General features: G+C 31.1%; 1 protein-coding gene, 1 long non-coding RNA gene and 1 pseudogene across 2 annotated transcripts; 1 reads left to right on the top strand and 2 right to left on the bottom strand.

Moving 5' to 3' along the window:
• Positions 1–614: 614 nt before the first annotated feature.
• LOC109791138 (uncharacterized) lies at positions 615–1,490 on the bottom strand (annotated as a pseudogene).
• A 3,637-nt stretch (positions 1,491–5,127) lies between these two features.
• Positions 5,128–14,872, top strand: LOC109791141 (uncharacterized). Its single transcript, XM_020350406.3, has 13 exons — positions 5,128–5,435; positions 6,775–6,884; positions 6,973–7,083; positions 10,033–10,090; positions 10,705–10,794; positions 11,361–11,455; positions 11,662–11,715; positions 11,977–12,114; positions 12,366–12,423; positions 12,543–12,657; positions 13,758–13,827; positions 14,243–14,314; positions 14,440–14,872. Exons 1-13 carry the CDS (start codon positions 5,270–5,272, stop codon positions 14,554–14,556), a joined length of 1,254 nt encoding a protein of 417 aa, XP_020205995.1. The 5' UTR covers positions 5,128–5,269; the 3' UTR covers positions 14,557–14,872.
• Positions 14,873–18,607: 3,735 nt separating this feature from the next.
• On the bottom strand, positions 18,608–21,522 carry LOC145949634 (uncharacterized). The gene is made up of 3 exons (XR_014428021.1): positions 21,242–21,522; positions 20,331–21,156; positions 18,608–18,825 (listed from the first exon to the last, which is right to left on the bottom strand). It is a non-coding gene; the product is annotated as an uncharacterized LOC145949634 (long non-coding RNA).

Here is a 21,522-nt window from a genome sequence, read left to right on the forward strand (position 1 = left end):
TATAGTCTCTACTTCCATGTAAGCTAATTTTTTATATATATATTTTTGGTGAATCAAGATATTTCTAACTAATTTCTTGAAGTGCTAAGTCCATTTAAAAGATTGACATCTTTCAAAAAATATTTCTTAATATACTCCGACTAAAGATTAAATTCCTGAACACGAATTTAATGGATAAAGTCATATATCAAAGTCAAACATGTTATAACTTATTCTACGGCTTAAGCTACTAACCCGGCCCATTGTGCTTTAGCCCACCAAAATTGGCTCAAGTCCAACAAACCGACCAATTACAAATGAATCTACATCAAATTCCAGCCATGAGTGGAACCATAGTTTATACTCAGAGTCAGAAACCGTAGTCATTTTGAATTTGGCCACTTTTCAAACAGCCTAACATTAATTCCATTCAATTGTTACGCGCTTCATTCCATTCACAGCCCAACCTGATCACACGTTAGTCAATGTTTAAGTCGATTATCACAGCTCACAACCGGTTGTACGATCCACAGTTTCACACAATATATTTCACTCGTTTAATTTTTTTAAAGAAAAAACAGCATTCAAATAAAGAATTACCAAATATCAGTCCTAATCAAATTAATCTCCACTCATTCTATGTATATCACACGCAAATTTGTTCTTTGTATAAATGAATTTTGTACAAGTTTGATGCTAGGGATCTCCCACCTCAGCTATTTTTTTTATAATTGAAGTGTTGTATTATATAAATCTACCAATTAAATAGTATTCCCTTAACCAAACAAATTTCTTATTCATAAACTAGCTTCACCTAATCTAAATATCTAATCACCTTGACCTAACTCTAACAGGTTCCTCGTTTATGGTCTCCAAAACAGGCTTCCTTGACCTGCAATAATTCAACCTATACTGAAACCCTGACTCCACTCCTTCCAAACTCAACCTCGGAATCTCAAAACCACTTTCACCTCTTGAACTTTGTTCTTCCTGGCATGCTCCGTCGTTACAGCAGTTGTCCGGCAGAACACGTGTATTTCCGCCGGATAACCGCTTAGCGGCAGAGTTAGCTGCCAGAAGAGCACCGCCATGTCAGCGGGGGTGACGAGAGAGTTGACTCTCCTCATGGGAAAGAAGATGTAGACGTTTCCAAACTCCAAGTCTTCATCAGCAGCGAGAGGAGAGAACCTTCGACCGATGTGGAGAGAACGAGAGTTGACCAAGAAGTAATTGGGGTGCTCCAGCATGAGCTCCGCAGCCTTAACGATCTCTCTGAATTGCTTCACTTCGCCGGTGGGGATGATCACCCTCGTGGCCTTGGCGTTCTTCATCAAAGGTGGCGCCAAGGTGCATGAAACGTAGTTACCCATTACGTGGAATTAATCGAAAGTTTTGTTGGAGAGAAGAATGTTGTGTTGTGTTGTGTTGTGTTGTGGTGTGTGTATGAGTTTTGAAGGTGTGTGGTGGGTATATATATAGGTGGGGAGAAAAGTCAATGTGGGAATGTAAGAATTTGATTAGGGAATAATATTATGGAAGGTGCACGTTGTTGTGAATTATATCATGTGCGCGTGTGCCACTGTGAGATGTTTTGACCAGTGTGGCGTTGGCTGGACCAGACTTGAGAATGCGCGTTGGGCTTAAAAGTTGCCACAAATGCAGCGTTTGGTGTTTCAGCAAATTGGCAGATAATTTTAACTTTGTGCCTGTAATATGCAAACGCGCGTGGGACCCACTCATAGCTTCATGTTTCAACTTTCAAGCACCTCCACACATGAACCAAAAAAAAATGCCCATCCTCCAAGTGGAAGTTTTCTTGCAAGTAGCCAATAATCATTTTCCTTTTCTTTTCTGATTTCTATTTTTATTTTCTGAGTGAAACTTCCACTCTCGTAAGTGTTTTTTTTTTCTTCCTTCAAGTAAAATACTTTTATGACGTTTTTCTAGTCAACAAACAACTATGTAAGTATATGAATGGCGTTTATTAAATTTGATATAATGTGAATTAATCAGGTTAATGTATGTATATTATGCATATGATAAAAAGATAAAGAAGTTTTTTTTTCTTTTTGTTAAAATGGTGTATGATAGAAAATAAATGAACTCAAGGGGGAAACAAAATCACAAAATGTGGAATTCAGAGTATCGTTTTCTTCTTTGCCGTTAATGTTTTGTTTTGTACAACTGCGGCAGCTCTATAAGTAGTTAATTAAGTACTATTAGAGGTCACATTGGGTCTTCAAGTTCTTAGGCTCTGGTTGAGGTATATGGGCCTTGATGGGCTTGAACTATGTCAGGTTTGAAACAGCAGTCCCCAAATTGATAGAATGAGGTGTTGATTAGTGTATCCAACTTCAAGTTTGAGTTGACTAGGCTGTAAACACTCTCTTCTCCCTTTTTAATCTTCATTTTGATTTTGTGAAATAGTTTAAGCCATTAAAATTATTGAATAATTGTTCTTTTTTTCTTTTTTTACTTTGTGGATAATGAACTATTGTTTAGTTGACATGATAATTTACTTTTAAATGTTTTTGTTGTAATTATGATTTTGTATTGTATTTAAATTTCATTAGAAATGTCTGAATTTATTTTCATATTTTCTTTTCATTATTGTTTAGTGGGTTAATTCAACTCAATCAATTCATTGTTTTAACTATCTTGGAAATTCACTACTTAACAAGGTGGGTTCAGATTGACAATTCATTTTTATTGTTGTGAATTAACCCATGTCATTTATTTAAAATGGATTAATAATTAAATGGATTAAATTGACCTATTTTGTCTCACTCGCAATAAGGATAATAATAAGTTCAACGACCTGCCAAGAAAAGTCAATAAAAAAATTAACTAAAAGAAATAAACTTTAAGTTTCTTTTTTAAAAAAAAAATTAGACATGATAGATCAACTTGTTTAAATATATAATAGTGTAAAATCCTATTTTGGTCCCTTATAATCTTTTTTTGTTTCAATGTAGTCTCACTTTTATTTTTGGTCTAAATTTGGTCCCAAATTAATTAATTGGTTTCAATTTAGTCCCAAATTAATTAATTGGTTTCAATGTGGGACTTGCGTCTAAATTATTTAAACGGAGTTAACTTTTTGACACGTGGATGCATACGTGGATGCCACGTGGATGACATTTTTTTTAAAACACCTGGACCCAGAACGACCCGTTCTGAAACCAGAACGGGTCGTTCTGGTTGCACTCTTCGTGTGTTAATTTTTCAACTGAAACAGGCCGTTCCAGATGCGAAAATTAACACACCACCAGTGCAACAGAACGGGCTGTTCTAAAAACAGAACGGGACGTTCTGGTTTCAGAATGGGCCGTTTTGCGTTCCAAAACTGAGAATAAAATATTTTTTGCTTAATTGTGTTTTTGATCGCTCAAGTATTATAATTATGCAATTTTGATCCCTAAGATTTTAATTGAGTAATTTCAGTCCTTAAAAAATTTTAGTTGTGTAATTTTAGTCTTTCTCATTAAAAATTTAATATGTTTAAAATTTTAATATATATATATATATATATATATATATATATAATGTTTTAAAACTATATAATTGTTTGCTTATTTAAATTACCGTATATTATAAATTTTTTTAATGTATCAAATGATATGTATTTATTATTAATTTTTAATGGGAGAAACTAAAATCGTACTATTATGATATTCGAGGGACTAAAATTGTTCAATTAAAAATTGAAGGACCAAAATCGCGAATTGCAATTCTTTAATGACTAAAATTACCTAATTAAAATCTTGTGGATCAAAACTGTACAATTGTAATACTTGAGGGATAAAAAATGCAATTAAACCAATATTCTTTATTAATTTTATTAAAAAATATAATAATTTTGAAAAATATTTTTTTATAGTAAAAATTTTAAATTACTTATTTTTGTAAAATACAGTTGTCTTATAAATAGAGTAATAATTTTTCTTTCTCTTTCTGTTTGAAGAAATATTTAAGTATCACTTTATAATTTTTTGTAACTTATTTAAAATTAGAGGAATAAAATGATAAAAATTAATAAGATAAACATAATAAAATAAAATAGAAAAAAATATTAATATATTTATTTTATTAGATATAACAACATAATTAAAATATAATTAATAATATATATTTTATAAAATTATTAACATTTTATATATAAAAAAAATGAAATCGGAACGACCCGTTCTGAAACCGGAACAGGCCGTTCTAGTTGCACTTGTTGTGTTAATTTTGCACCTGGAACGGGCCGTTCCGGATGCAAAATTAACACACCAAAAGTGCAACCAGAACAGCCCGTTCCGGTTTCAGAACGGGCCGTTCTGGGTCCAGGTGTTTTAAAAAAAAGTCATCCATGTGGCATCCACGTATGCATCTACGTGGCATCCACGTGCCCAAAAGTTAACTCCGTTTAAATAATTTGGACGGAAAGTCCCACATTGAAGTCAATTAATTAATTTGGGACTAAATTGAAACCAATTAATTAGTTTGGGACCTTGAGACCAAAAATAAAAGTGGAACTACATTAAAACAAAAAAAAATTATAAGGAACCAAAATAGGTATTTAACCTAATAATATGTATTATATATTGATTTATAATTAATATTTTTATTTAACATATATAATTAATAATATTATTATATATAATATTTAGGCCAACATACGCCCATTGGCCTATATATAAATCTTGTATAAAATAAATTACTTAAACTTTAACGTCAGACAAAGTTAGATTTTTTTTTTATAAAAAAAACTTATAACAACATTTTTTTTAGAGAAACAAACAATGCTCAAATTTCTTAACATATTAGTCACAATGGCTATTTACAATTCAACATTAAAACAATCTTCTATTATTTAAACATTTTTTTTAGATGTTCTCAAAATAAAAATTAGCAAAACCCTATATTTTTTATTTTAAATTATTTTATAAATGATGTTTTTTTTTCCCTTTCAATTAGATGACTTCTTTAGAGGTTACCCAAAGAAAAAGTCAAAAAGATATCATCTTTAGATTTTAAATTCACATTCTATTATGTTTAAAATAATTCGCAATGCACACTAAGTTAATTAAAATCAAAATCTAATAATTACTCAAATTGTTAGGGCAAAGGGGAAGAGAGCCGATGTTTTGTTTTGGAAAATTACATTTTTTTTTTTAAAGTTAGTGAAATTGTTGTGTTAGTTTTGTACTAGTGCACGGGACATGAGTTAGGAATAGTAGTTTTGCAATTGCAATTGCATCCATCACTATCTTCTTCTTCTTCTTCTCCAGTGAGTGTGAGTGAGATGAGCAATCCCAACGAAGAAGAACCATTAACTAAAGCTGCAAGAGCAGCAGAAGATCTTTACCATCTTCGAGACACTTATTTCCCACCCAACCCTGATGACAGAATCGCCAAGTTGCAACACCAATCCGATCTCGCTCTTAAACTCCTCGATTCCATTCCCCCAGGTCACTTTCTCTCCAATCCCCGCATAAAAATACTTTCTTTTACCCCCTTTCAATATAGGCTATCGTTCTCTCATGCTCCTTAAGCAACCTGTTTGTTTTTTATACTTTTTACTGAACTGTTATCGACGCGGGACCTTTTATTATTTTTTTTATTTTTTTTCCTGGGGTTTTGATTGAAGATTTGAAGTTCATGTTTTTTCATGAGGTTTAATTTGCTTTTCTTAGCTGGGGTTTAAATACTTATATTGTGATGCTTTAAAACAACAACCATGTCTTTTCCCTTTTAGTCGGTTGGGTTGGCTGTATGGATCATATAAGACGCCATAAATTTCTGTCTTGTATTATTGCGTAGATAAATTATTTACCTATGAATCCTTCTTAATTGTTTGGCCTATGGTTTCTTTTTGGTCTCCCTCTACCTATAACTGTTGAACTATCTTTAATCTAGTCAAACCACCTTACGGGTAAATTTTACTTTTAGAGTGGTATTTTTCTATCACATATCCCCCTGTGAAGCATTCCTCCGTTTCATCCACCCTGCTTGGATTCTGTGATAGATGTCACTCTCTGTCTCCCCGTCATTGTGTATGATGGACTAAGGTACTTAAAACATGCTACTTGTGTTGTGGTATTGTATGTTCTGCAACATTTACCTCTAAGCTAGAGTTATTGTGTCTCTTGCTAAATTCCTTATACTTTTTCTTACATGTACTTGGGAAAAAGCCATGTGTTTCCATACAATGCTTGTGTCGAATCTTCATATCTCTAACTTTCCATTTTTTCCTTGTCTCAACTCTCCATTAAGACTTTATCATCTTCAATAAGCATGTAATGCTGTGTCGACTCTTGAATATGTTCTGTAAGATTGTCTGAAACCAAGATGAGAATATAAGGGCTCAAAGTATATCCTTGGTGCACAACTATAGTTATAGGGAAATCTTCTGTGTCTCGAGTCTACACCTTATGTTCTTAGTTCTTACACTAGTTGTAATCCCCTCATAGATATCTTTGATTGCTCAAATGTTGGCAATCTTGATGCCTTTCTTTTCTAACACGTTCCGTAGAACCTCTCTAGGTACTCTATCATATATATATAATTTCCAAATCAATGAAAACCATTTGTAGGTCTTTTTTGTTCCTCCCAAATTTTTCCATCAGTCTATGTAATATTGCGGTTGCTTTAGTTTATGAAAAAATATGCTTGCAGAAAAACTGCTATATTATTCACATTGAACTATACTTAGAATGGCATTTTCCACTGTTTTACTTTTGAACAATACTTCTGCTGATTCCCGATAAAGTTCGTTAATAAAATTTTGTTGCTTGTGCGTTGTGCCAGAACAAAGAAAATCACCTATGCAACGTGCAACATTTGAATATCTTAGAGGAAAGATGTTGGATGTATTTCCAGACTATAGGAAAGAAGCTGAAGATCATCTATCAAAAGCTGTAAGCAGATTGGATTGTTAGTTTCTTTGATTATTTATGTCTTTCTATTGAAGTTTAAATTATTGTAATTGGCTCTTCCATGAACCAGGTTAAGTTAAACCCATCTCTTGCAGATGCTTGGCTTTGTTTAGGAAATTGCATTTGGAAGAAAGGAGATTTAACTGCTGCAAAGAACTGCCTCAGTCTTGCATTGGACAAGGTTAGCATCGAGAGTAGATTCAATAACTTATGTTACATGATTTATACTAAAGTATTTTTTTAGAATATTTACAATCAGTTGTAGAGCTAGATATCATTTCATAACCCCTCCCCCTCCCCCCCAAAGTAATGGGTTGGGAACTTGCATTAGACAAGGTTAGTATCAAGAGTATATTTCAATGACTTACATTACATGATTGACACCAAAACCAAAGTAGCCTTTTTAGAATTTTTACAACCAGTTATCAGTTGCAGAGCTACCATTTCATAACCCCTAGCCCCACCCCCCAATAAGTGATGGGTTAGAAACTTGTTCAACAGAACATATAAATTCAAATCATTATGTTTGCATAAGAAAGGAATTCTTATCTGAACTTAGCTTCTTGGATTTTCAAGCATAAATCTTAGCCATTTAAATTTGTTGTAACATAGGATTGTTTTTATGGATTCTCCTTCAAGCTGTCTTTACTCTTTAATGTCTTCTAATTTCAATAAAATTTATTGTTTATAAGAAATTAAAATAATGAAATTCCATCTTTCCTTTCCTTTATTGTGAAATATGGGAAATAAAAAGTGAGGGAAACACTTCTTTTTTACCATTATCAAATTGGTGGCAAAAAAATCACAGGTGAATCCGAGTATTGAGCTATTTCAAGGAATATATTCCAACTCCACTCTTCCTGTCAGAAATGTGCAAAGAATAGTCTTTTCATTTTATTTCTTGATCGATCGTTTCCTATAAAGTTTTGTCGGGGATAGCAAGCATGTATTCATTTGCAGGGGCAGCAATTATACAGAATATAAGTTTTAAACATTATATAAATCTATTGTTGGTTTGAAAAGTTGTATAGAAAAACTGAAGAATAAGCTACTAAGAATTATACTGATGAGGAATTTGGAGGTTGTTTGTGACTAAAGAAACACGATGGCAGATTATTATCTTTCCACTAAATGCTATTTAATTTACTTTTGGGACTGTGCATAATCTGGTCAACTTCCAAGGCAAGTTTATGCATATATTACTAGAATGCTTTACCTAATGCATGCTAATAAAGCTTATGGAATGGAGCAACTAACTGACTAACTGGGTATGCTTGTGTTAAACAGGGTTTCAATTACATGTATCTAGATTGGTTTGTATTTGTTTATCAGAGGTTTCTTTTGCATAATTTGGCAGTTTTTATTAACAGAAATTATGAACGTTTTAACAACGTTACATGATTTCAAATTTTTAATATAGTTGGAGCTTCAGTGATACTAAGTTATATTTGTTTTTTGTCAGAATGATTTGAATAATGGTTTAGTAACATATTGAATTGTTTTCTCTTCCTTTCTTTTTTTAGTAAATTACAATCTTTTTTTTCTTCTAAAAGAGGTGAATATTACAAATTTACAATGCTCTCCCCTCTTATGTTAAAACATACGGTCCTCTCCTTTGAGACTCTAATATATGACACTTTACCCATTTTTAAAATTTTTCGTTACAGTTCCGTTAACTTCTATTACAAAAAAAATTATTATCAAAATATCTTTTATACTAACATCTCATAGATGTAAATATTACATTGTCCTCTCTTGTGTTAAAATAAACAATTTCCGCCCTCAACAAATACAAATTTTACACTTTAACAATTTATCTTTCGGTACAATAAAAAATTATCTCTTGATTTACATATTTAGTTATTATTTTAAAAATTATTATGAATTTTCTAACAATAATTATATATTTAAAATAAATATTTATTTATTAACATATTGTTAAAGTTATTAACATAAAAACTATATATAATATATATAATAAAATTAAACACATGTATTAAGATAGTATTTAATTAATTCAGTTAATGTGATATTTTTATAAATACTTAAATAAAATAATATTTTTATTATATAGTATTAATTATATATATTAAATTAAGGTATTATATAAGTTTTTTAAGATATTATTTAATTGATGTCGTTAATAAAATATTTTAAGAAATATCTAAATAAACGGGTGTTTTTTGATAAAATATTATTCATCATATTTAAAAAAATATAATGTTAAAATATGTATATTAAATATACATGAATATATTTATATTACAAATGTATTATTAAATAAAATATGATTATTACTTATATATATATAAATAAATAAACGAATATATAAAAAATGTGTACATATATAATTTATTTTATAAATTTTGTTTATTTATTAATTTAATAAATTACTTTAAATTTAATTATATATTTTATATTTTTTTTATCAAGTGAATAAATGATAATAAACTAAAAGTGTATTTTAAAATTTTACAATGAATATTTTTTATAGAATGTTAAGTCAAATACATTCAATGGTATATTTTAATATAATAGGAGAGTGACAATATTAATGTTTAAGGGGAGTGTAATTAACTTTAATGGCATTAAGTTAAATGGACTAAATTGTATATTTTAACCTAAGAGGGGAGATTAGTGTAATACTCTTATTTCTCGGGAGAGGGTAGTGTAATACTCTTATTTCTCAAGAGAGGGTAGTGTAATACTCTTATTTCTTAGGAGAAGGTCGTGTAATACTCTTATTTCTTAGGGGAAGGTAATGTAATTTACTATTTTTTTAATGCTTTTTAATCATTTCACATTTGCGCCTAATCTGTTTCTTAAGAGTTCAAGTTATGTTTTCCTTCCAAATGATGGTGATTTCTTGACACATAAGTTTGGTTCTTGATGTCATGGTATCAGGTGTGCAGCTGTAGATGATATGCTTTTTGGGAAAGATATATATATATATATATATATATATATATTTTAACTTTGAATTTGTTCAATATTTGATACACACAAGGGAAATTTACTGGAGACCTATAGGCTGTAGCCATTTTATCCTAAGTTTCATTTTTAATTTTTTCTGGTTGAGATTCCATTCAGTGAAATGATGAGTGACGATAGGTATTTGTTGTTTCTGCAGGGTCCTAACAAAAAGATTCTTTGTCAGTTATCAATGCTTAAAAGAAAAATGTCTCAAGGTAAGGGATCTGTTTGGATTCTTTTTGTTTTTGAAGATCATTTTCAATTGTGATAACTCCTAATTAATTTAGTCATGATAACTAGATTTTGAGCACTTGTGCATATGAAAACAAGAGCCTTATATTTACACATTTATCCTTTCTATGTTGAATTAGTCATTTTTATACTGATCGGTCATTGTTTTCAAGAGTTTTTGATGGAGTCCAATGCATCATGTGATCCATATAGCCAACCTCACTTAATGGGACAAGGCTATTGTTTTTGTGGTAGTGGTGGTCATCCTGTCATGATTTTCAAGAGTTGTTAATTTTTAATGCATTCTTTATGACGTTGTATCTGGAGAAAATATCTCTTACCTAAAATATAGGCTAGTTCACAGCTAGCTTGTGTGGGTGCCTAGACTTCAGAGTAAGGTGGGATGTTAGGATCCAATTGCAAGATATAGAACTTGAGTTGAGTCCCACATTAGAGGTATGAGATTCTAGTGTTGACCTTATAAGGCTTTGGAATTTCCAATTACGATGGCATGCTTTTGTGGTATTGGTTCTCCCAAGGTTCTTATCTGAAAATGCATAAAATTAGATATTTATTATTGTGCTTTCTATGAACTCAGGTGCGGAGAATCAAGCCGAACTGGTTGACGAAAGCATTCAACATGCCAAGGAAGCAATCACTTTGGATGTCAAGGATGGGAACTCTTGGTGTAAGTTCTTAAATAAGCTATTGCTATGACATATTTTTAAAAAATGTCTTGCTTTGCTATTGAAAGTATTTAGTATATCCCCTGGTAGATTTACCGCAAGGCGCAAACATATGGTCAACTTAAATTAGGATGATTGCTGTAAACTAGCTAGTGATTAAGCTTTAAGTTAATTACTGATTAACCCCTTGATTTTTCCTTGATATCTTTTAGGATATTTGCTGTATAGGATAATAGCTTAATCTTTTTCTTATCTTATTTTTCCTTATCTTCAGCCTATCTTATATCTATATATTTGTGTACCCATTTTACAGCATGAATCAATCAGAAAACAGTCTTTCATATATCTTTCTCTGATCTCAAGTATAAGAAACCTATTTTCTTTTTTCTTGTCTGTCCTAAGAATATTATCGATGCTTGTCCTTAAAAATGGTTTGTAATTGAATAGTAGATGAGAAAAACGAAGCAACTTTAAAGTTTTCATTCTCATTTTTTTGTCCTAGTCTTGTTTGTTCTGAACTAAGATGCAATGTCTGTGCTCTTTTAACATCATTTAATCTTCTTGACAGATAATCTTGGAAATGCATGCCTTACAAGTTTTTTTGTCACCGGAGCTTGGGATCATACAAAGCTTTTACATTCTTTAAAAGCATATCAGAATGCTGTGAGTATGAAGAGTATGGATTTATAATATGCATATGATAGAAATGTATAATGTACATATGATAGAAATGTATTTTTCTGTTAGTCACATTCATTGTACTCATTTCTATCTTCATGGGGATTATTATTGTATCTAATATTTATTGGCGAATATGAGGATTATCATTTACAAATTGGAAGACCTAATGTTGGGTTGATATATACCAGGAGAAAGATGAAAGAATGAAGTCCAATCCAGACTTATATTTTAATAGTGCTACTGTAAGTTGCGTTTTTTATCCTTTTATTGTGTTTCAATGTGTTCCGGTATTTGTTAGAGAAGAGTTGGATATTGAATATGCTAACTTACTTTTCTCCTGTATTTTTGCTGGCATATTTATCAGTTCTCACGTTCCTGAATAGAAAAAGAATATTATTTAAACCTCCAAGTCATATGATAGAAATAGTGGCTGCTACACTTAATATGCATAAATATTGTATTGAAGGATGTTTTTGCTTGTTTGTCTAAATAATTTGTTACAGGTTAACAAATATCTAGAGAACTACCAGAGGGCCCTTAGTGGATTTGAGGCTGCTGCTTTAAAGGATCCAGGTCTCAATGCTGCAGAGGAGGTTCAGAAGATAGTCAATTTACTTGACAAGGTGGACAATCTTTTGAAGGTAATGAAATGAAATTTTCCTTTGGCTATGTAGTAGTAATTTAAGCTAGTAATTTGCTGAAGGTCATTCATAGGTTTTTTCTATGGCTTGATATTCTTGCATGGAGGATTCTTTTCATGATAGAAGCTGGTAACTTCAAGAAACATTAAAGTCTATTCTACCCTCTCCCCCAAGTACCAGCAAATTTTTTTTAAAGGGTTGTAATCAACATTTTAGAGGATGCTGGTTTATGTACTGTTTATTATGTACAGGGACATGTAAGAGCTAGGCGAATGGCGTCTTTGGCATCATCACTGGTTTCTGTTGATTGTAAGCACTTTCCCGAGCTATAGGCTTCAATTCATATGCTCTATTTTGAATTCTACCGAGTTAGATCTTTATTTTTTTCTTATATACTGACATGATTCATGCCTAACTTTTGGTGCAAGTGAAATCGTCATACAGAAGAGTTACCATAGACCTTCTGTCAGAGGGTCCGAATAGAACTCTTGCAGTAGAGGGGAAAGTGTTTTTCTTTGTTAGGAGTGAGAGTGTTGCTCCACTGTAAGTCCTCTACTACTGAAAATATTTAACTATATATAATATTTTGCATAAACAGATTCCTTTGCATTTGTAATCCTCATTTTAGAGTTATGAAATTTGATTAGACGTAGTGGAAAGAGTTTATTATGAACTAAAGAAATATTTTATTGAATGAGCAGAAAATAGGAGAAAGAAAAGAGCAAATGATTTGCATTTTAAACCGTAAATGTCAAATATCACTTGTTTATGGATCAAATGTCTTTTTTTTTTTCTTCTTTATTCTTGTTTGCCGTTTACTTTTCTGTGTGCATTTAGTTGGGAGGAGGGAGAGTAGGGGTGGTTTGGAAAGGGAGTTTTTCAATTTTCAGTGGTGGGCAAAAGGGTGCCAGGAATATTGTTTCATGAGACAACAATGAAAAATAAATTTACATAAAAATGATACATATTAATCAAAATAAATCAAAATGCAAACTTGTATTTATAGTTTGTGTTTCATCTAATGCAATAAAATAGAGAAACTATAGTTTTTAAATTACTTTTTTCCTCTTTTGAATAGTTCTGTTCCTTTAACTTCACCAAAGAATGTTTATAATAAAATGTTAAAATTTTAACTGACACTGACAATTCAGTCCCTATTAGATATTTTAGAGTAAAAAAAGCATCTAAATAAACACTGGACATGAAAAGAGAGGTAAGTAGAGAAGCACCTATTGAACAACGAAACAGAGTTAACCATGGAAGTGTTATGGTGGCAGGTATTATTTTGAAAAACATTTGTAAGTATAAGGATTGATTTTAAAAGAGAAAATAGTGTAGGGTCTTAATTGAAAATTAATTGAAATTATGGCACCAAATTATAGTTTGACTAAAATAAACCTTTTCCTTTTTCTTCCTGAAGTTATTTGTTTAAATTTATTTTCCCTAATAATATAGGATTAGTAATATTTATTTGGTCTCGTGATTTAAAAAGAATATAAAATTTCACTGTTGAAGATGTCATGTATACATTGTAGTCTGGAGTGCTGTATTTTTCAGAAAAGAATGGTTTTCCATGCCATTCATGTTAATGTCTTGAGAATTGTTGATCGGAGCTAGATAATCTTGTCCTTGTCGTTATGCAGATACTATTTGCTTTGTGATTCAAATCAATCTTGCTTTGTTCTCTCAGTTTATGGTGTACGTACTGATGTGGTAAGAACTGCTAAAATTTTATGTCATCTTCTATTGTATTTTCCCGATGTGGAAATACATTTCTCTATCTTGCATAAATATCAAGGGTGGCGAACTAGTTGCACGTTTCCTTCTTTCTCAACTCATTAAATGTCATCTTTACATAAAAATTGGCCTATGCTTAAGCATATGGACTTTTGTGCCATTAAGGGATAAAAGAAATGACTAAATGTGATCATTTGCAATAGAATCTGCAGCTTTTCTAGTGCTGATATAGATCTCTTCCAATTATATTAATAACTTCTTTCTTCTCTCTTCTCCATTTGAGTGAGTACCTATTTACTGAAAAAGAGTTTGGTCTAGTTGATTATTTTATTCTTTCCTACTGCTATGGTTCATCAATTGAATAGTTAATTGTCGAGCCTTTATCATCCAGATTAAAGAAGGAGATCAGCTAACACTGCTTGACCCTTATTTTCGTGATGTTGATTTGTCCTGGAATGAGAAGGTACGCTGTCCTCAAAGATATTCTTGATTTAATGCCATGTTTTGCTAATTCCTTAATGACTTTGCAATAGAACTGATCATTCTGATTAAGGGTTTACCTTGTGTTTTATATACATTTAAAAATAGCATTACCAGTTCAAATCTATACGCCTGGATTTCTATGAACAAGTGCTTGTAAATGGAAAAGCTTTGACTCCTCAACAAGCTGTTTGTACGTCAATATATGCACAACATAAACCCTGAAATGAAATGGCCACTGCTGAATTAGATATGAGCTCTACTTGTCGTCTGGCTGTTGGTATTGGATGTTGTATTCTACATTTAGTAAATAGATTAGTTGATACATGATGTACACAGGTGAGTTTCTTGCCCTAGTCATGGGTCGCAATTAGAAAATAGAAAAAGTTTAGATGAAAGTTTTACATTTGGTTTTCTTTTTATTCCATCAAGTTTTGCATTTGTTGATGTGATTGTTTGAAGGTTCTCCTGTTACCTTTTCCATGCTTATGTACAAATCTTGTTTGTTCTTGTACCAAAGAAATTTAGTTTATTTAATCGAGTATCGTGAGTTATTTTACGGGATTTAATGTTGATGGATAAAAAATAAAAAAAAAACACCCTAGTCTTGCTCGTACCTCAATTTTTTAAATTCCTTTATATTCGTGGAGAAAAATAAATGGGCATAAAAAAAAAACATAGTTTTCAAGGGTTGGAAACTTTTGAAGTTTACTCAATATGCGAACAATCTTGTGTGCGTTCATTAGCATACTTCTGATGAGGGGTACCAAATGTTAGTTTCTCATTCTTTAGCAAAATGCTTAAAATAAAATAAACCACCCCATATCCATGAATTTTGGATTGCCGTTATTTCTGTGTATTTTTTAGATGAGATAAATTTCGAACACCAGCTTCTGGAATACCAAGTAAAATAGAGTAAGGATAGTTGAATATGCATTAAGAAAGACACCACAGGATTCTGAAGAAAAAACGAAGAAAAAAAAGCAAAAGTAGCACAGCCTCGGGATTTCTTTGTCTAAATAAGAACCTTAATGCCTCTTGTCGGTATTCACGTTTTGCTTTTACCTTTTAAATACCCATCTTTATTCTTTAAAGACGCTCTTGCTGACTGACTAGCACCGGTCACGTTTAATGTTATTCAGACCCAGATTGCCTGCCTCTACTTTTCCTACACTACAAGAAAAATGATCTATACCTACACACAATTTTACCTACACACGAGTTAACGTAAGTAAAAACTCAAAAATACTTTTACCTACGCATGTTTAATGTATGTAAATCACAAAAACATATACCTATAGTCACTTAATGTAGGTAAAATTTGAAAAATTATTAATAAATATTTTATTGATAGCCAATATTTTATTTAGTTACTAATAATTATTTAAGTAAGTTACTGAGTTTATTAATAATTATTGATTTATAAATATTAAACAATTATGGTGTAAAAAAATATTAAGTAATTATAAATTATTTATAACTACTTTAATCTATTTTATTTCAATTTGACTAGTCACGTGTTTTTTTTCTTAATTTTAGTTAGTGTAATTTGAAAAGAGAGATTTGCGTGGAAATTGAAATCGAAATAGCCACAGTAGTAAGAGTGAGATTCACTTTTACTTTACATAAGGGTTTTTTTATCACTTCTAACATAAAAAATCTAAAGGTATGATTTCAAATTCTTCCTTTCTCTCTATTTCCTACCGTAACCACTAATATTCACAACTCATTAAGCAGCGAAGATCGAAATCATCATAACTTGCATTGGAGATCGAAATCAAAATAGCTCGCAGCGGAGAGAATGAAGATCACTTTTACTTTTCATAGGGTTTGTTCATCGCTTCAAACTTAAACAATCTTAAGGTCTGATTTCATATTCTTCTTTTCATGCCTTTGTTTCACACATTATTTATTCAATCTAAAGGATTGGTTCCAAATTTGTAGATCTCGTAACACTTGTGTTCTTCTAATCTAGGTTTTTTTCTAGAATCCTTTATTTCATTGCGATTTGCTTTTTGAGTTGTTCTTTTGCTCAATCTTCTCTTATATTGAATTTTTGTTGCTTGATTGAGAGATAGTGAAAATGTTCTTCATTGGAAATGATATTTTGTGTGGTGTCTTTGTTCTGATTCTTTTTTTTTGTTAATATTATTTAGAAAGTCCTTTTAAAGCTTGAATTCAGAAGATAAAAGTAACCACAACTCTTAATAGCAATATTATTTTTTATAGTTTTGGACTTTCTTTTTACATAATGTTGTAGATGTAATCTCTGTCTCTGTTTTTCATCAACTTCGCGTTCCCTATGTAGCTGAGTTGTTCTGTTGTGTCGGAATTGGTGTCTCCGTGGTTGCAATTTAGGAACTTTGCATGCAAGTATTAGACGCGTTTTATATTTTCAAGACATTAATGCATTGCATTTTCATTTAATACTTTTTTAATAAGTTCGTAGCAGGATTTGAAGGAAGATATAACCTAGTGATTACTCATATATCGCATAAATCTAAAGTTGGGAATTAGTTTTCTATAGTTGGTTTATGAAGGAAGATATAACCTTAGAAAATTTGTCATGATTTCAGAATGTGCATGGTGAAATACATGATTTAAAACTGAGAATATATAGAGCTTCAAGCCTTCAACCAACCCCAAAAAAATATAGTTACTGTACTTGACAGCGACAAAAATATGAAAAACAGGTTGATTCCCACAAGAATATAAGAAGTTATTGTCATAATACAATAAGTTATGTATTTTAGTACCAATTGATTGAATTTAGCTTTACTTTTTGCTTCTAGAGCTTAATGCTGTTTATTGAAATTTATATTGATTGAATTCATGTACATAGAGAACACATTAATCTTATTAAGAGACGAAATCGTCGACTATCTCCGTATGAAATTGACAAAATTCATAGTCAAACATTTTCATATTGGTTTCGTGAACGAGTAAGTGTTTAGAAACATCCATTAATAATATTGAATTTTAGAATCATTTGAAATTTGTGATTAAATGTTATTAAAATTGTGGTAGGTTGCACGTTTGGAGGAGCAAGGTAGTGTTATTGTCACAGATGATGGCTAGCACGTGGTCCACTAGAAATTGTGAGGAAATATAGTGGTTATATTGTTAATGGAGTTAGATTTCATACAAAGAAACGTGAAAGATGCTTAAAGACTCAAAATAGTGGCATTGTTGTTACTGTTAAGGCAAGAAGTTATGCTAGCACAAGAGATAAGCAACCTAAGGAAGGGGAAATAAACTACTATGGTGCATTGACAGATATAATTCAATTGGATTACTTGGGAAGATATAAGGTTGTACTTTTTAGGTGCGATTGGGTTGACATAAATAGGGGTTGCAAAATTGGCAATTTAGGCATGTCATTAGTAAATTTCAATTATTTGCAACATACTGGGAATGATATTTGTGATGACCCATTTATTTTTGCATCTCAAGCCAAGAAAGTATTCTATGTGGTTTTGAATTCAATAAAATAAAAGAGAAGATTTTAGTATAGAGATAATATTTCTTTTAGAGCAAACTATGAGCTCATTATCGCTATCCAATATATCTGAATGTTTGAAGAATTATAAAGCTACATCCATGAATATATAAATAGAATATTATACATAATTGAATATTGCAAATAAAGTCATGGTTAAGTGTTTATATATTTTTGTCCATGCAAAGTTTGATATAGTACATTTTACAATTGTTTCTAATAATATATCTATAAATTTAATTATATTAAATTTTGTTAAAAATCAAATTTATTAATAATTAATATTGAAAAATTATAAGTAATATTAAAAATAATTAAATTAGTTAAATAATAGTAAATGATAAATAGAGATTGTAGGTATAAAATAATCTTTTAAAATAATAAACAAATTACCTACAACTAGGAATTGTAAGTACATATCAACAACTTTTACCTACAGGCTACAGGCAATGAACCAAATACAATAAATTAAAATTAAGGCTATAGTGACAGCTAAAAATTCTATAGAGACAAACAATAATTGTTGTTATAGGACTCTCATAATGGACAGATAAAATGTCTGTGAGTCAATGTATAAATCAGTTATACCAACACTTTTTTAACTTTTAGTGACAGTTTTTGTCCATCTCTAGAAGTCAAGTTTTTTGTAGTGCTAATTATGTTTTACACAATTTTTGGGTCAAAATTAGTGTTTTATTTTGGTAATTTATGTTAGATGTGTTCAAACTTCAAACAATGTAAGTAATGTTTGAAAATTACTCGTACAATTTTATAAGATTAAATAAAACTTGTAATTCACATTTTTTTATAGAATGGGACAACATCCAATGACCGACTATAGCAAGTTAGAGACAAGTAATGTCTTATTAGTCTTACAAGTTACATCATAAGCCACGTCGCGCGGAAGCTCAAGTTAAGCAAGAAACAGTTAAATAAAAGACACATTATTCTCTCATCCAATACCAGAACACAACTTCAGGGGGCATTTAATTTCTCTGTTCAAAGCAAACATAAAACAAAAGTTAGTTAGTCTGAAATGAATGATGGTAGTTGAAGAAAACGTGAAAACTAACTACTCCCATAAAGCCCTAGCTAGCTACGTGGAAGACTCGTATCCAACCATGCATGCATGAATTGGCTCACTTTCAAATAATCTCGACCGTGGAGAGAAAACACAATCCCAGAGGATCCACCTCATTGGCTGGTATCTGACCCCTTTTTTGTGATTCTCACGATTTTGGACAAGTTTCAGTAACACGACACACTCTCTTATTAATTCAAATTTATTAAAAATCATAAGAGAGAATTATTAAATAGAATGAGATTTAAAAGAGAGTATACTTAATATTTCTTTTCCCTTTATATGTATCCACTTTCGTCGTCTTACTATTTTGCCATGCTTAGATTTCGAAGGTCTTATTATTATATTACTTGCTGCACCCTTCAAAATCTCACTCCTAGAGGAGGTTTTCTCTTACTTTCACTTCCTCAGGTGCGTCACTTTCGTTTATTTCTGCACGTCTATCATATACGTTTTAATTTCCCAAACGAGCAACTAATATCATACTTGGATATTCTAATTTTGAGGAATGCATGTCATGGTTTGTTTTTCTTTAAAATTTAGATCTCAAAGTTACAATGACTACAGCTAGCCTATAAATTAATATATTATATATAAGGAACTAGTGTGCCTCTATTCAAAAACGAAAAATAAAAATAAAAAATGACTAGTAACTTATAGAATTACATATTTGGAAACAGAATGTCACGTTAAGGTGAAAAAAAGAGAATAAATAAATAAAAAAGAAAGTGATTTAAAGACATAGAGATAAATTAGTCGTAGATTTATGTAAAAAAAATTCTTTCTTTCTTAATAGTATAGAACCACAGATGGCATTGCCTGTATTGATGTATCTTTTACGTTTTTTAATTCTTTAAGTCAATCGTATTAGAAAATTGGGATGAAAGAAAAGAAAAAGAGAAGGTAAGCATAACATGGTGAGTATTTTCCATTTTATTTTGTTTTTATGTTTTGCCTCTAATTTTTAACTTCTGTATTCGAATTAGATAGTTCTGGAATAAACAAAAGGAATCCTAGCAAAAATTTTGAAGACTAGCTAACTCTTCAATAATGAGCACGAAATTAGATGTAAGGCTTACCCAACTGAAAAAGGCTAAACAAAGATTTGATAAGAACAAAATTTCAACTCCCAAGATCCAAAGTCTATCTGTTATATTTTGTGACATAATGATAGATTTGTGAAGTATTGTACACCAAAGATGATATCATTTGGTCCCATCCATCATGGTAGAAATTCTAAAGCAAGGAGAGCATTATAAACTTCTATGGACATCAAAATTTGTGGCAAAATACAATGAAAATCAAGATTCTGATGAAACAAGTCAAATTTTGTTTAAAACAATAGAAGATAACATGGAAGAATTGAAAATGGAGTTTGACGATGATGTAATATTGGAAGGGAAGTATGATGATAATTACCTTGCTTAGGTATTGTTTGTGGATGAATGTTCTTTGCTTCATTTTATGGAAAATGTTGATGAGGAGTGTCCAGAAGTACTAAACCTCAAGTTTGACCAACTAATGTACATTTGGAGAGATACACTTTTGTTGGAGAACCAACTTCCAAGGAGATTACTTGAGATGCTAAGCAAAAAGGGAGGACCCAAATTGGAATATTTATTTTCCAATCATCTTGACTTTGGTAAATACAAATGAAACGGAGCAATAAATGTCTTTGTCCAAAATCCTAAACCAATTCATATACTCTACTATCATCGTTCAGCTTGCATGTTACCCCTTAAGTAGATCACCATCGGCACGTACGATCAAGTGGAGATAAATACAGCTCCAAACCAACAAGAAGAACAAGATAATATTCAAATAGATCCGGATGCTTGGCTTACAAGAACGTTCGAGATCTAAAAAGAGCAAGAATTTGAGTGATACCAAATCCCTCATCCAAAAATTCATTTTTATGGAATGACATTAATTTCACCTCTAAGTGGTTTAGTGGGGAATTGAGACTCCCATTATTTTATTACAACGAAGTCACGACCTATTTTTTTGGAAACATTATAGCGTATGAGATGTGTCGAGATGTTCGTTGTGAATATGAATTTTGCTCATACATTTCCTTCATGGATTCATTGATTGACAATGTTAAAGATGTGAAGGAGCTCACATTGAGTGGTGTAGTTCAAAACTTGCTCGGAAGTGACCAAGACTTGGCCAATCTCTTCAATGAATTGGGTGAGGATTTGCCAACTAAAATGTATTCTGGCTTCAGCAGAACTGATTCATTGGGCTTCAACAAGAAATATATTTTGGTTAAGCAGCAAATTGAAAAGCATTACACAACTAAATGGAGGACATGGTTGGCTGAAGCTTACAATACTTATTTCAATACCCCGTGGGCTGTCATAGCCTTTTTGGCTGCATCACTAGTATTAATTCTCACTTTTATCCAAACTTTGTTCACCATACATTCATAATGCAGGAGTAGTCTCAAGTATGCTAGTATATATAACCAGCTCTTCATGTTCCCTGCAAATAATAATCTATATAGGATTGGAACCTATCAAATTGTGTGTTAATATAATTAGTTAATATAATCCCTTTCTTCCTTGGTTACAAATGATTCGTTACTTTTAATTTGAGACAAATTTCATTC

This window comes from Cajanus cajan, chromosome 7 (genome assembly GCF_000230855.2).
Source record: "Cajanus cajan strain Asha chromosome 7, NIPB_CcT2T_4, whole genome shotgun sequence".
Taxonomy (NCBI): Eukaryota; Viridiplantae; Streptophyta; class Magnoliopsida; order Fabales; family Fabaceae; genus Cajanus; species Cajanus cajan.